Genomic DNA, 16,504 nt, shown 5'->3' with positions numbered 1-16,504 from the left:
AAAAAAAAAAAAAAAAAAAAGAACAAGTGCCTTAACCACTAAGCCATCTATCTCTTCAGCCACAAGTTCGTATCCGTATAAAATGAGGATAATAAAAGTTACTCCACATTCTATATAGAAATATGATAACTTAGTATCTAGTACCCAATCTATAAATTCTCTTTTCCTTTTATTTTGTAGTAATTGTTTTATCTTGTCATATTGTGTTCTTTTCAATGTTTTTATCCTACAGAAAATAATTTTCAATAAATGTATCTTTACTTAACAAGTCCACTACTAAAATATTAAATTTGCATTGCATGAGAACATCTGCGAATAGATTACACATATGAAAGTTCTGAAGTAATGCAAAGTACAAATTCTGGTTTGTAGGTAAATTTAAATTTTCCATTTCTTGGTTCTACAGCATATCAAATCACTGATGAAGTAAGAAATAAGATTTCATAAATAGTGCAATGCAGTGTAATTTTTTATTATGTTTGTGTGTGTGTGTGCTCACGCGCGTATGTGCATGCAAACATGAGGGTCAGAGTACGACCTGTGGGAGTGGTTCTCTGCCTCAGTCATGTATGTGGGTTCTGGACAGTCAGACTTGGCAATAAGTGCCCTCATCAAAAAGCCATCACACTGCCCCGACCGAGAACAGTGAATCTTATAGTAACCATTATCATCTAATCTTAATGAAGTTTTGTTTGTTTTGTTTTTTTTGACACAGAATTTCTCTGTGTAGCTCTGGCTGTCCTGGAACTCAATCTGTAGACCAGGCTGGCCTCAAACTCAGAGATCCTCCTGCCTCTACCTCGGGAGTGCTGGGATTAAAGGCGTGCGCCACCACTGCCAGGTTTTAATTACTTTCTGATGCCAAGCAAACCTAAAGAGGCTTTTAACAAGCCTCATGTCCACAGCTATCTTCCTATTTCAGATGCAGTTTAAAAGATGGCTTGTTTTAAGCCAGCTGCGGTAGTTTACACTTGTAATCCGAGTACTAGGAAGGCAGCCAGGAGCTTCTGCCGAAGGTTCAAGGTCAGCCTCAACCACATGGTGGGTGCCAGAATATAGCTGTAGTCAAATCAAGCCTGTCTATAAATAAATAAATAAATAAATAAATAAATAAATAAATAAATAAATAATCTCCAAACCAAAGTGTACTTATTAACATGTTAACTGTACATATTAATATAATCCCTGTTCATACAGCACTCGTTGATTATATTCACCTTTCTTCCACCTTTGTCTCCCTCTGCTGTGCATTGTGCCCAGCCATAGTGATCCCTGCCTACCACTTATTTCAGTATTTCAAAGACTGTTGTACTTTGTATTTAAGGTTGGTTTTTGTTTGTTTTGTTTTCTGTTTTAGCAGTCAAGATGACCTTATTTCAGCTTATACGTGAGCACTGGGTTCATATACTTGTCCCTGCGGGATTTATCTTTGGATGTTATCTAGACAGGAAGGATGATGAAAAGCTAACTGCCTTCAGGAATAAGAGCATGCTATTTCAAAGGTTAGTTCATAGCACCTTTGGGGAGTTCTGTCTCTTTTGTTCCAAACAAAGAAGTGGGTTTTTTTCCTACTCTAATGGTTAACAGTCAAGTGATACTTCAGGTTTGTTATTTAATCGTTGGATGAAACTATGATTACCTCTGTAGTGCAAACAATTTTTAGTTTATGATCTAGCCATTTCAGATCTTTGAAAGTTTCATGTTTTTCTTTTATTAATTTTCACTTAATATATAAAAAATGACTTAAAAAAACCTATTATTTATGTGTGTGTCACATGTTGTATGTGTGTGCCCTTATCGGCCAAAAGAGGGGATCAGATCCACTGGAGCTGTAGTTACAGATAGTTATGAGCCTCCCCAGTGTGGATGTCATCTGAGAGCTCTCATGACCACTGAGCCATTTTCCTGCACCCTCATGGCCTCTTCGTACATGCGTATATTTGTACTTTTCATTCCTGTCCCTGGCTCCCTTCCTCTCCAAATAGTCTCTTCTGTTTCATGTCACATGTATTTACATCTAGATTTTGCATATAACAGAAGACACACAATTTTTTGTCTGTTTTTAAAATTACCTTTATTCCGGCCCTTTTCCTTGGGGCCTCCCCTTGTCGTGCTCCCTTCTAGAAAGTCAGACATTTTAAAACTTAGAGTGTATTTTAGTGTAGAAACAAAATTCAAGCCAGCTACCCCAAGCCTATCATACACACTTTCATATATGTTTCTTTTTACTGATTTGATGCAGCTGAAATAAACAGTGTGCTTCATATATGGTGACTGAGTGGTGATACCCACCAGCTTGCCTGAGCCTAACTAACATGGCTAAGAAGACAGATAGTGTAGCCATCTGCCAGTGGGTATAGCTGTCTACACTCAAGGAATATGAAAGACTGAGTAGCATCCAGGTCACTATGCAGGTGTGTAGTTCACAGTCCAGTATTTCAGCAAAGATGAAAGAAGCTGTAAAGGACCTAGAGACCATTATTAAGTCCAGGCAGAAGAACAGAGCTGTCACATAAACCAAGAAATTACAGTTCTTTAAACTGGGAAAGACAGACAGTAAAAGTTTGAGAGTAGAATGAATGAATGGATGGATATGATGAATCTAAGGTAAGACCTAGTCAATTTGATAGAATATAAACAAATATAAACTTCAGGCGCTTTAATAATTTTTATTTACTTGGGGGCTTAGAGATGGCTTAGTGATTAAGAGCATTTGCTGCTCTTAAAGAGGACCTAGGTTTGGTTCCCAATACCCACATAAAGTTTATTGACTGTTTTTTCTTATTTCTTTTCACACAGGGAACTGAGGCCCAATGAAGAAGTTACTTGGAAGTAAAAGCTGGTTAAATCACATAATGTTCACATTATAAAAGTTATTGGAGAAATAAAAACATTTACTATTTAAAGACTTATTTTATTTCATGTATATGAATATACTGCAGCTATCTTCAGACACACCAGAAGACGGAATCAGACCCCATTACAGGTGGTTGTGAGCCACCATGTGGTTGCTAGGAATTGAACTCAGAACCTCTCGAAGAGCAGTTGGTGTTCTTAACCACTGAGCCATCTCTCCAGCCCCCTTAGACCTTTTACTGAGGTAACCATTTATATCCTTTTTATGTTCTGTTGAGGTAAGATTCAAGCATGAGGCACAGTTGACTTAAGAAGTGGCTCCTAAGGCCAGGCGTGGTAGTCAAGCCTGGATCCTGAACATTCAGGAGGAAGATGCAGAAAGACTGGTGCAAGTGTAACACCAGCCTGATTTACACAGCGAGTCTAGGCCAGCCAAGGATATCAAGACCCTGTCTCAAAAAATCAAAAATGATGGCAATTCAGTACATCATTATATACATAGGTATCTGTATTAGTCAGGGTTCTCTAGAATCACAGAACTTATGGGCAGTCTCTATATAGTAAGTGAATTTGTTGACAATTTACAGTCTGTAGTCCAACTCCCAACAATGGTCAGCAGTTGAAGATCTGCTATCGAGTAAATCTTCTATCTTCCAGTGTCCTTCTATAGGTCTCCAGCAGAAGGTGTGGCTCAGATTAAAGGTGTGTGCCACCATGTCTTTAATCCCAGATGACCTTGAACTCAGAGATCTCCCTGATTTAATCTGAATTGGAGGCCATTATGTTTTAAGATCTCCATGGCCAAGATCCAGGTCAGAAACTTGTATCTCCCAGCCTCCAGATTAGTATCACAGGTGAGCCTTCGAATTCTGGATTGTAGTTCACTCCAAATATAGTCAAGTTAACAGCCAAGAATAGCCACTACAGTATCCTATTTATTTTAGCATTTAATTTTCTGTTTCTCTTTTTGGAATAGTGTTTTTTAAACTATAACTACCATTTCCCCCCTCATATTTTCAGTGTGTCCTTTAGAAATCCATGTGTTATCTCCATTGTGAAGCATTAAAAGAACAAACTTCTTAGACTACCATGTATAGAAGTAGGGCTTCTGAGAGGTAATTAGGGTTAGACCAGACATTAGGGTACCACACCTGTTATTGAATTCCTCGTGGCCTTAGATGTATCCTTGCTGTGTGCTATCTTATACCAGGCAGGTCTCAGGACTGGCAACAAGACCAACACTGGATGTGGCCCTGGACCCTGGAATTTCAGAATTGTGAGCAAAATCACTGTCTTTATTATTGTCTGTCCTCCAATACCCTGTTATAGTCTAAGAATGGATGCTTCCAGGGAACTCTGAAGGACGGGCGATGCTAGGGTTCTGCTTGATAAAATCATAGCTAAGAATTAGATTTGGCAATGATTTTCCAAATACAAAACAGCATTATTTTTTGAAAGATCAGTGAATTATATTTAATCAAAATTTAAAACTTAACTCTTTCAGCGGTGGAGGTACATAGAGTTCAGACAGCGGTAGAGGCTATTCTGGATAATTCCTATAACTATTCATCTAACATAGCCTTTGAGTGAGGGTGTTTGTTTTTGCTTTGTTTTAGGCTTTGTGTTACAGTATGTATCAGTGCTTCATTTGTCTAATGGCTAAATCCTCCTTGCCTGGTGGTATGTTACTTTCTGGGGAGATGTGAACCAACACTTATTTACCCTAGACAAGGGCACTAACAACAGACTGAAGAAATTCCATTCAAGTCAGTCTCGAGCCAGTAAGCTTACTGGGGTTACTTAGGGAGTAGAGATGACTCAGAAGCAGCTCCAACACAAGCCACAACTCAGACACTGCCACCTACAGGCAGCCCCTCGGAAAAGTTCCCTTCCCTGGTCCCCACCCCCACCCCTCACCCTCGTGAATTTATTGCTTATAGAACCTTGGGGAAAGGCTTGTGAGTCGGGAAAACTTTGGTGTCTCTGGAGTTTCATGAGCTTCCTCAGAACTGGAGCCTTGCACACTTTACACTTCTTTTGAGAAAATTACTAAAATATGGATGGATCCTATCCTATACATTTACCAGATGTTGAACATTGGGTTGTTTCTACTTATTATTTACATACACACACACACACACACACACACACACATATATATGTAACAGTGAAAACCTGGCCAGAGATGGGACAAAATATTGGCAAGCACAAGAAAACATAAGATATATGAAGACTCCTAATGACCTAAAATGGATGAAATGATATGGCCATTGTCTTAGGGTTTCTATTCCTGCACAAACATCATGACCAAGAAGCAAATTAGGGAGGAAAGGATTTATTTAGCTTATACTTCCACATTGCTGTTCATCATCAAAGGAAGTCAGGACTGTAATCCAAGCAGGTCAGGAAGCAGGAGCTGATGCAGATGCTATGGAGGGATGCTACTTACTGGATTGCTTCTCCTAGCTCACTCAGCTTGCTTTCTCATAGAACCCAGGACTATGAGCCCAGGGTTGGCACCACCCACAATGGGCCCTCCTACCCTTGATCACTAATTGAGAAAATGCCTTACAGCAGTATCTCATGGAGGCATTTCCTCAAGGGAAGCTCCTTTCTCTGTGCCAACTCCAGCTTTTGCCAAGTTGACACACAAAACCAGCCACCAGCCAGTACAGCCGTGAATAAATTTAAAGATATTAAACACACAAAAATGTTATAAAAATACTAAGTACAATATAATAGCTACCCCTCAATAAAACTGTAAAGACAAAAAAAAAAGTTATAGTACTGTCTACTGGGAACACTGGAGAATAAGATTTAGAAATACAGCCAGGCAGTGGTGGTGCATGCCTTTAAATCCCAGCACTTGGGAGGCAGAGGCAGGCAGATTTCTGAGTTCGAGACCAGCCTGGTCTACAAAGTGAGTTCCAGGACAGCCAGGACTATACAGAGAAACCCTATCTCAAAAAAAATCCAGAAAAGAAAAAAAAGATTTAGAAATACTCCTTTAATACTTTCAATGCATGAAAATGAGGGCTGGAGAGATAGCTTAACGGTTAAGAGCACTGACTGCTCTTCCAAAGGCCCTGAGTTCAAATACCAGCAACCACATGGTGGCTCACAACCATCCGTAATGAGATCTGATGCCCTCTTCTGGGGTTTCTGAAGACAGCTCCAGTGTACTTACATATAATAAATAAATCTTTAAAAAAAGAAAGAAAGAAGAAAGATGAATTCATAAATAATGCTTTAAGAAACTAGCAATTAAGTATATAACATGGACATAATCGGAAAATATAAAAAAAAAATAGCACTCATGGTTAGGCATGCTGGTACACTTGGGAGGTAGAGGCAGGTGGTCTCTATGAGTTTTGAGTCAGTTATAGTCAGAACTATATAGTAAGTTGTAGCCCAGTCAGGGCTGCATAAGACCTGTCTCCAGAGGAGGCTGTGGTTGGGTTAGGGAAAGTACTCACCAGCAATGCAAGGCTTTGTTTCTTTGTTCTGTTTCAAGCATATGTACCTTACTGCCAGCACAAACAGCCCTAACTCTTTGCTTGTTAAAGGATACATAGAAGGTTTAAAACAATAATGTATGTCTCATACAGCTTGTTGCCAAGATCAATATTAAATACATTAAATTTCCTCATGATTCACCTGTCAGTTTTCAAAAATAGACTGTCAAATCCAACTGCCCATTCTTGGAAAGCACATTACATGAATTTGTTCTAGGTAAGAACAAATTTAGGAGACATGATTAAAATGAGTCTACTTTCGAGGTACCATTGACTCTTGTCAGAACACAGGAGACAAAACACTGTAAAATTTTAAATGGCAGACATTTAAACTGTTTGATCTGGGGCAAAAAAATTAATGTCAGCTAAAAGGTAAAATGCTCAGGAAGATGGAAATATTTTTGTACAGTATTAGTTGATATACAAACTTAGTGACTAAAGTCATGTCCACAGTAACAAAGAACATTCCAAAGTGTATTACACGGTTATTTTTTTCTAATTTTTAAAATTATTTTTGGCCGGGTGTGGTGGCATATGCGTTTAATCCCAGCACTTGGGAGGCAGAGGCAGGCAGATTTCTGAGTTCGAGGCCAGCCTGTCTACAAAGTGAGTTCCAGGACAGCCAGGGATATACAGAGAAACCCTGTCTCAAAAAAACCAATAAACAAACAAACAAATAAAATAAAATAATTTTTATCCATTTTTAAATAAGTGTTTGGCCTCCATGTATATATGTATGTGCACCACTTGCATGCCTGTTGCCCATGGAAGTTGGAAGAAGGCATTGGATCCCCTGGAAATGGAGTTACAGACAGTTGTGAACCACCTTGTGGGTGCTGGAAATCTAACTCAGATCTTTCCAAAGAACAATAAATGCACTTAAGTGCTGAGCTATCTCTTCAACCCTTCATGGCTATTCTGACTCAGCAAAATGTCTATCTCACTAAATTATTGTAATGCTTTCTTTGTACCATTCAGTCAAAAAGAATCTGCATGTATTCACTGTTTTGCACGACCCGAAATAAATAACCATGCTCAGAAGCTGAAAGTTTAGTAGCATATAAAGTGACAGCCCTAGCATTAACCAAGCCAGCTCAGTCAGTCAACAGGTTCTCTAGGGAGGGAGCGAGCATTAAAAAGAAAAAAGACAATCAGACAACACTGTAGCATGACTCCAGACAGTTTTGAGGCTGAAGCAGGTTTATTTTTCCCAGTCTGCTTGTATATCATTTTAATTACATGCAAATAATGAGGTCAGTTCTAAGTTAAGGAATAAACAAGGAGGCAATGAACACAAATAGTCAAGGAACAAACAGGGCAATAAGCAAAGTCCCATGATCACTGTTTCTAGGGGCTTATCAGGATGACCAAGATATCTGAGCCTACTTCCCTGTCCTGGCCCACAAGTTCCTGCCACATTTCTAGAATCTGCCCCACAGCTCTCCACATAGCATTGTATAGCGGGTGCTTTACTGTAGACATGTACAAGGGACACTGGTAGAACTGCTCTCCCTCCCAACCTTTCCAGTAGCAAGCAAGCTATTATGACTGGAGAAAAGAATTCAGAAAGATAAAGTGGGACATGTGGTTGGCACAGATCATGAGGGGCAGTTTGAAGGCAGCAATTAGGAAAATGAGCACAATGGGAAGCTTCGGGACTTTAAGTGATTTAAGACTTAAGGGATTCTGGAGAATATCTCCTTATCTAAGTCTTAACGTGGTGAGATTGGTCTTGGTCGGGGGTGTAGCTTGGTTAGTACAGAGCTTGCCAGGCATGAACAAAGCCTTTGATTCCATTTTCAGCACCACCTAAGTCAGGCACGGCGGTCCACCCCTGTAACCCCAGCACTATTGGGAAGAAGTGAAAAAGTTCAAAGTCATCCTTGGGCTGCCATAGGAGAATCAAAGGCCAACCTGTCCTAAGAAACCACATTTGTGGGCTGGAGAGATGGCTCTGCAGTTAAGAGCTGGCTGCTCTTCCAGCGGTCCTGAGTTCAATTCCCAGCAACCACATGGTGGCTCACAGCTAGCTATCTGTAATGGGGTCTGATGCCCTCTTCTGGTGTGTCTGAAGACAGCTACAGTGTACTCATGTACATTAAATAAATAAATAAATAAATCTTTTATAGATATATAGAAAGAAAGGAAGAAAAGAAAGAAACCCCACTTGAAAAGAAAGAAGAAAACAGTGAGACTATCTTTTGTTATGTCTCAGTGCTAGGCACAGCAACTGTTACTTGTTCAATAAAAGAAAAGTTGGTGAGATTTGTATGTTTGAAAGGTCGCAGCTGGGCAGTGGTGATACATGCCTTTAATCCCAGCACTTGGGAGACAGAGGCAGGCAGACTTCTGAGTTCGAGGCCAGCCTGGTTTATAGAGTGAGTTCCAGGATAGCCAGGGCTACACAGAGAAACCCTGTCTCAAAAAACAAAAACAAACAAACAACGAAACAAACATGGTCACTGACAATGCCATGGACTGGACATATTATGGTGGGTCAACTCATAGTTCTGGGGAATGGACTACACAAGAGTCCAGATGGTTTGAACTTAGCAGTGGGGATATAACAGGGGGAGAAGGTGTGGGAGATAGATACACAGTATCTAAAACTGGAGTGAAGGGCAAATGTAACAGTTACAGAAAGGGAATCACAAACAAGTCTCCAGCTCTAGTACTATCACCTAAATTGTGTCATCTCCAAAGTTTACAGGTTGAAAGGTGTATTAGCATTAAGAGGATATGACTGTGTCCTGGTCATGAGAGTACAGCTGTCCCCTACGAGAGAAGCACGTGCTCTTAACCATGGAGCCATCTCTCCAGCCCTCCAGTTACCCTTTAAATAAGTGTGTCCTATAAAGGAGGCTGAAGAGAGCTTGCTGGTCCTCTTTACTCTTTTGCCACATAAGGACACACAAAAGGCACATCAATGAAAAAAACAAAAAACAAAAAAACCTCTCCTGAGACATTTGGTCTGCTCTAGCCTTCATCTTGGACTCCCCAGCCTCCATAACTGAGCATTTAATCTCTGATAGTAATTTACCCTGTGCATTTATAGTAGCCCAGCTTCATATACTCACTTGAACAATTGCATCTTAAAAAAAAAAATCAAAACATTAGTAAACACTGCATTTTCTTGTTAGGAGGCTGTATTTTCCTGGTTAAGCCACAATTCCTTAAGCACATAGGCTATCCCTATGTTGTGTGACACTGTTCCTGGAGAACTGTGAACATCTACCCAGAGAACTGATGACAGGCCAAAGGAAGGATACCACCAAAGTCCAACTTGGTGAACCAATGAGTTTTATTGAGATTACTAACTGGAGCAGAAATGACACCAAAGCCCACTCCAGCAAGTTAACAGCTCACAAAATCTGGAAACATGGGTCACACTACATACCTTGCAGATAGCTCAACAGAGTGAAGTGTCCCCTACAGGCAATGTGGCTCGTCTCTGCTTCTTCCAGGCAGTTCAGTTGATGTGAGCCTCTTCTAGGCAACTCTGCTTTTTGGAGAGTGTCTCTCAGTAGTCCTACTGTTTATGTATGCTTGGGGAAGGAGGAGCCTAGTGAATCTTGTCAGTTTCAGGGACTTCCTGAAGCCTCCTAGTTGTTTACTTTCTGAGCTAAAGACGCTAGCTGGTTGTCACTGGCAGTCTTCATTTTCTTGCCTCTCACTTCCTTTCTTGAACTTGTCTCACAAAAATGATCTCAACAACAAAACTGAGCAGTCTCTTGTGAGTCTTTCTGCCCCTGGACTTCCTGGGAGCATGTGACACCTACTTGTCCTTGAAGCATTCCCCCCGGGGCCTTCCACTTCAGTATACTCAGCAGCATTTGTACCCTTTGTGCCTACTGCTCTATCTTTAGGGCTTAGCTCTCCACCCTCTTTTCAATCTCTTCCTTTTCTCTAAGATAATACTCAGTCTTTATGGTTTTAGTTACCTTGTGTTTTAACTTTTTTTTCTTTATATTGTATGTGTAGGAGTGCTTGCCTGCATGACTGTATGAGCATCCCTGTGCATCCCAGGTACATTGCAGAAGCAACAGATCCCCTGAATCTTGTGGGCTCTGAGAATCACACCCAGGTCCTCTACGAGAGAAGCAGCAAATGCTCTTAAGGACACACCCATCTCGCTAGCCCTTCTAAACAGCAATGACTCTCACCTCACAGCTTAAAACAGCGTCTGTAAACTCCAGGCCTGCCATCTATCACTCCACAGAAGTACTGTCTTAGTTAGGGTTTTACTGCTGTGAACAGACACCATGACCAAGGCAAGTCTTATAAAAAACAACATTTAGTTGGGGCTGGCTGTCAGGTTCAGAGGTTCAGTCCATTATCATCAAGGTGGGAGCATGGCAGCATCCAGGCAGGCATGGCACAGGCAGTGCTGAGAGTTCTATGTCTTCATCCAAAGACTGGCTAGTGGAAGACTGACTTCCAGGCAACTGGGGTGAGAGTCTTAAGCCCACGCCCACCGTGACACACCTACTCCAACCAGGTCACACCTGTTCCAACAAGGCCAAACTTCCAAACGGTGCCACTCCCTGGTCCAAGAATATACAAACCATCACAAGGACCTTTAGTTGCAGAGACATGTAAACTCATTATTTTCTAAATTAAAAGCCTTTTCTTCTCTCTTCCCAAGACCTTACTCATTCTGTAAAGTATTTCTGGTTGGAGTATCACTTCTGCTTTAGGTTACCTAGAGCGGAAACAAACCCACAAGTCTTTCCTAACAATACCCCCATTCCACCCCAGGCCCTCACCAAAGTCTTCTGTTTCCTAAAGCTTCAAAGTGGTCTCTCTCCATTCTCAAATCACTACTGGAGTCCTGACCACCACAGTCTCTTCATTTCTCCCAAAAATGCCTTTCAAGTATTCTGTTCCCCAGTGATCCTCTAAAATCCGAATTTGACCCCATGTCTCTAGTTTTAAAAATCTTTAAATGCCTGTAAGCCTGTAGCTTTTTTTTTTTTTTGGTAGGGAGGTGGTGGACAGGGTCCTCCTATGTAACCCTGGCTACAGGCTGGCATAGCGCAGCTGTCCTCCAACACAACATACTCCTTCCTTACCTTCAGGTACAATGAGCCTTTAGGAGACTGGGCCTTTGCTACACTGAAGAACCTAAAATGGTTCCATCATACAAGATACAACGCCCAATACAACGCTTAATCTTTGTCAATCCTCCCTCCCCACCCCCATCCCCGGCGCGAGCCACTCAATATTTTGCTGGATTTTTCACTTCCCCACCGACGCTTCCTCCTTCAGAGATTGCGTTTTTACCCGGGGACCTGATATTCATTCCAACAGCCAACTATGTTGGACAGTGTGCTGTGCTAATTTCTTCGTACCTACATTTCTTCATTTGTATAATATTACAACAGACACACATCAAAAAATGCCGTATTAAATTGCGCTTACAACTGGACTATTCTAAGTCAGCCCTAAATTAGCTATAGTTTTTACACAAATATTAGGTATGTGGAGAATGCCTCTTCGGGAATGAGGTCTTCAGTGGGAGAGGAGTTGCTCACATGAAGATGAGAAGAAAGTACCAAAGAAGGTGGAAATGGAAAAAAAAGAACCTAAAACTTGGCTGCGAGGATTCTCTTCTAGAACCCTAGAATCACAAGACTGTCCCGCGTAGAGAAGTTCCTCCGCACAGCAGGCGGCGCCGCAGCCTCACGCTTGCCGCGGGAGGACCAACGCCGCCCAGGTCACGTGTCCCGTGCTCCCTGGCTCGCGTGCCTCGTGACGTGCGCCCGCAGTAGTGATTGGTTGGCGAGAGGCACGTGGTTAGGGCGGGGCGGACCGGGGCTGAGGGGTGGGGCCGGGGGCGGAGCTGCTGGAGGGGGCTGCTCCGCGCCGGGGCCGTTGGCTCCAGACAAATAAACATGGAGTCCATCTTCCACGAGAAAGTGAGTGTGGGCGTTCGGTGGGGAGCCGTCCGCGGCTCGGCGGCGGGCGTGGGGAGCAGCGACGCCGCTTCAGGAACTCAGGCGGGGCCCGAGCGCCCCCATCCCGACCTGGCTGGGTGAGGGGTGCTTCCTGCCTTCTTCCCATGGCTCCGCTCGTGAAGCCTCCGGCATGCGTCCCCGGCACCCTCGCCCTAGAAGACCGGGCGGGTAGCCTGGGCATTTCGGGGGGCTTCACCCGGAGGACTAGCGCGGGCGTTCCTTGTCTACTTGCCACACCTTTTCGGGTTTCTTCTCTCTTCTCTCTTAGGGTTTAGTCTAGCGAGTCGCCTTTTCAGCACCTGGCGGACCCTTCCCAACTCCACCCACGCCCCCTAACCTATCCTCTGGCAGATCCAACTTTCTCTCTCAACTCAGTTCTATAATGGAATGCCCCATGCATTTAGATCTTGATAATCCATCCCACGTCTTTCTGCAGTTGTGACCGTGGCTTTCCCATTGAAGGGCCTGACACTTAGGAAGTAAAGTAGGAAACCCCGGAGGGAAGTCGTCATAAGAGTTTTTATTACGGGGATGTTTGGGTTGTTCTCCCATTTTTCCGGACCAGGAGGCCAGCTTTGTTTTTAGGTATTATGGATAGATTAGAATCGTTCTACTGTGTGATTTGGCTAGTCTCTTCCTCACCTTAATTCCTAAGTGACGACGCTTAAAAGTATTGTTGTGACATCTTGAGAAACTGGTCTATGCTCGCATACAATTATCAAGTCATTTGGGTGTTTCTCGGACAACCATGTTTCATAATCATATTAGGTTTGGAGAGGGTTGCTAGTTGAGACTATTATTTTGTTGGGAGCAAAGGCCTTTGTTTTTATCACTTGTAAAGGAGCATTTTCGCATAGTGTTTAAAATCCACGCACAACAAAAGAAAGACAAAAATGATGTGAATCTAAGGACGTTGTTAAATGAAGTGCTCTTAAGAAGACATTTTTGAGTGTTTTGGAACTGGAACAAGTTAGTTTGTGACAGGATTTCTTGTAGCCCAAGTTGGCTCCAGACCCGCCATCCTCCTGTCTCTGGCTCCTGAGAGCTGGCTGGGATCATGACCATGTGCTATGACTCTGAGTGAGCTCCCCCTCCCCACATTCATTTGTAATTAATTTTCCAAAGGCTTTGGTTTAAGACCCGTTTTAAACATGTTATATCTTGAACACTTTATACACTGCTTCATGAGACTCTTGCCATTCATTCTTAAAAAAAAAAAGTTACTGTTTGCGTGTATGTGCTTGTGTGGAGGTCAGGGAGGACTTTATAAAGTTAGTTCTTTCTTTCCAACTTGGTGTGGGTTCTGGGTGTCTCAGGCTTTTAGCAAGCCCCTTTACTCACTGAGTCATCTCTAGGGTGAATGAAAAAAGAAATGGGAAGGACATGACTTTTCCTATTTATGGTGGAGGAGCAAGTTTATTAAAGAGATTCGGGAGAGCAGAGCCAGGGGCAGACACATTTGGGAGAGCCCAGAGTGGTCTTGACCCTGAGGGGAAGGGAGAGAAGGGAAGGAAATACAGCCATCTCTCCATCTCCCACAATACCTTCTTGACAATACTGTTTCTCATTTGAGCAGATTTCAGTGAAGGTGACTACTGAATTGGTATATGCAAAATGCTAGGCTTACAAAGTGCTTGCTGTATAAGCATGGAAGCCCGAGTTCAGATCCCAGTGTGTGTTTGTATCCCCAACACTCGAGGCAGGGAATAGACAGACAAGTGGGTTTCTGGGTGCTGATACGTCAGTCAGTCCAGCTGAATGGTGAGCACTAGGCTCAGTGCAAGACTATCTCAAAAGATAAGGTGGAGAGCAGCTGAGGAGGACATCTGACTTAGACCTTTAGCACATGTATGTATACATCTGCATGTACACACATGCACGAGAACATGTATGCAAACATGCATGCACAGGTACACATCTGCTTACCCAGAAGTCATTTAGGTATTAGCAGGTGTATATACTTAATAAATACTTGAGAAATACCTTTGCCTTGTGTGTGTGTGTGTGTGTGTATGGGGGTGCACATGTGCATATGCATTTAGAGGCAGGAAGACAACATTGGTGGTGTTCCTCACAAGTAGGTTAAAGTATGACTTCCAGGTATCTGCCCATTTTTACCTCTCCAGCTCTATAGTTACAAATGGGTACCACCATGCATGGCTTTTTACATGAAGGTTCTGGGGATTAAACTCAGATCCTAAGGNAANTATGGCAAGCACCTTATTGGCAGGCATCTCCCCAGTCCTGGAGAGCTCATTTGCCTTTATCATTAATTTAACTGTATGAAGCAAGGGAAAACTTAATGAAGTTATAGGATATTTCAAGAGAATGTACCTGTGACTGTAGAAGAGGCCAGACTGGGAATATTTAACATAATTGCTATTTTCCAGAGAATTCTTTTCCCTTCCATAACTTGCCTTTAGCCAGTAAATTAACTAGAGGAGACATCAACCACTTTCTCTTGGAATTAATTTTACATTTAACCCCTTTGAATGCTTCCTATTAAATTAGATATAAAAGCAGGTGTCAGCCAGGCACGATAGCGTATGCCTTCAATCCTAGTACTTGGGAGGCAGAGGCAAGCAGACTCCTTTTGTGATTTTTTTTTAGACTATCTTGGAAGAGTGGAAGTGTAGTGTGTTCATCTTCTGAGCCTAGCACAATAAAATATGGACCCCCAACTTGTAGAATTTTAATAGCAAAAAGAGTTTCTCTTCCTCTTGTGTGAAATAGAAAAGTGTTTTATTATATTGTATCACATATGTATGCAGGGGGTTCTCCGTGCATGCCACTGCGTACATATGGAGGTCCAAGGACGGGTTGCAGGGGTTGGTCCTCTCCTACCACTGTGCGGGTCCTCGGGATTGAACTTAGGTCTGCATGGTCACAGCCTTTTGGTTCGTGTAGAATTTGACAGCCTGTGGCAATATGATTTTTAAATTGATTTGAACAATTTGTTGTTTCCTTCCATTAATCATATTAGAAATGTAAAACAAACGTCCTGTAGCAGTGCCATTTTACTTGGTCATGGTTTCATTTTAAGTGCTTATTTTCTTTCTTTCTTTTTTTTTTTTTTTTTTTTGGTTCTTTCGAGACAGGGTTTCTCTGTGTAGCCTTGGCTGTCGTGGAACTCACTTTGTAGACCAGGCTGGCCTCGAACTCAGAAATCCACCTGTCTCTGCCTCCCAAGTGTTGGGATTAAAGGCGTGTGCCACCACCGCCCTGCATTAAGTGCTTATTTCCATAATAAAAAAGCTACTTGTTTTAGAGACTGTGAATGTAGCACATTTGGTAGAGTGCTTGCCTTGTGTGAATAAAGCTTAAGTTTTATCCATTCCCAATACACATGAATTGGGCATAATGAGATAGGTACTTTTGATTTTTTTAAAGATTTAGTTATTTTTATGTGTATTTAAAGATTTAGTTATTTTTATGTGTATGAGTGTCTTCAGGAATCAAGTGCACCATGCGCAGACAGTGACTGAGGAAGCCAGGAGAGGGTGCCAGATCCTTTAGGACTGCAATTATTAACTAGTCGTGAGTTTCCCTGTAGATTCTGGGAACAGAACCCAGGTCCTTTGTAAGAATATCAAGTGTTCTTAACTCCTGAGCCATCTCTCCAGCCTCCAAATTCCAATTATTAATAACAAGAATGTTTTATCAAAAAACTGGACGCCATTATTTCTGTATGAAACGTGACCAGGAGCTCAGTGGTTATAAGCACCCAGGGTCCCCAGCACCCATCTGATGACTTAAAATTGTCTCAGAAGGTCCAGCATCGTCTTTTGGCCTCCATACATACTAGGCATGTACATGGTGCAGACACACATACAAGCAAAACACCTATACACATAAAAACCATAGCTTAGGAACCCCACACTGAAGCATAGTGTCTAGCAATAGGACTGAGGAGTCATCATAGCTGTTCCCCAAGGTGAATGCCTGGTTACCATGTTAGATAGCTGTTGATTTCTATCTTTCTTTCTTTCTTTTTTTTTTTTTCGAGACAGAGTTTCTCCATATAGTCCTGGCTGTCCTGATTTCTTTTTGAGACAAGGTCTCACTATGTAGGTAACAGGCCAGGAACTCACAGGAGTATTCCTGCCTCTGCTTCCCGAGTTGTTTACTGCCATGCCTGGCCCTCTTATTTGAATGTTTTTTTTTTGTTTGTTTGTT

General features: G+C 42.1%; 2 protein-coding genes across 6 annotated transcripts in view; both read left to right on the top strand.

The window, feature by feature from the left end:
* Positions 1–2,906, top strand: part of Ndufb1 (NADH:ubiquinone oxidoreductase subunit B1) — an 8,076-nt gene extending 5,170 nt beyond the window's left edge. The window contains exons 2-3 of one of the 2 annotated variants that reach the window (XM_029484671.1): positions 1,361–1,502; positions 2,800–2,906. In XM_029484671.1, coding sequence (XP_029340531.1) covers positions 1,366–1,502; positions 2,800–2,836 — 174 coding nt within the window. In that variant the 5' untranslated portion in view covers positions 1,361–1,365 and the 3' untranslated portion in view covers positions 2,837–2,906. Of the gene's footprint in view, positions 1–1,357; positions 1,503–2,799 lie in introns of both variants that reach the window. The other variant, XM_029484670.1, reaches the window with a different exon arrangement.
* A 9,278-nt stretch (positions 2,907–12,184) lies between these two features.
* Atxn3 (ataxin 3) overlaps positions 12,185–16,504 on the top strand; it is a 37,780-nt gene continuing 33,460 nt past the window's right edge. Inside the window, exon 1 of one of the 4 annotated variants that reach the window (XM_021178564.2) lies at positions 12,185–12,289. In XM_021178564.2, coding sequence (XP_021034223.1) covers positions 12,266–12,289 — 24 coding nt within the window. In that variant the 5' untranslated portion in view covers positions 12,185–12,265. Of the gene's footprint in view, positions 12,290–12,316; positions 12,406–16,504 lie in introns of those variants that run through there. The other 3 variants (XM_021178565.1, XM_021178563.2, XM_029484599.1) reach the window with 3 other exon arrangements.

Source organism: Mus caroli, chromosome 12 (assembly GCF_900094665.2).
Source record: "Mus caroli chromosome 12, CAROLI_EIJ_v1.1, whole genome shotgun sequence".
Classification (NCBI taxonomy): domain Eukaryota; kingdom Metazoa; phylum Chordata; class Mammalia; order Rodentia; family Muridae; genus Mus; species Mus caroli.
The sequence above is the reverse complement of the archived record's forward strand: the minus strand, read 5'-3'. Positions and strand labels throughout refer to the sequence as shown.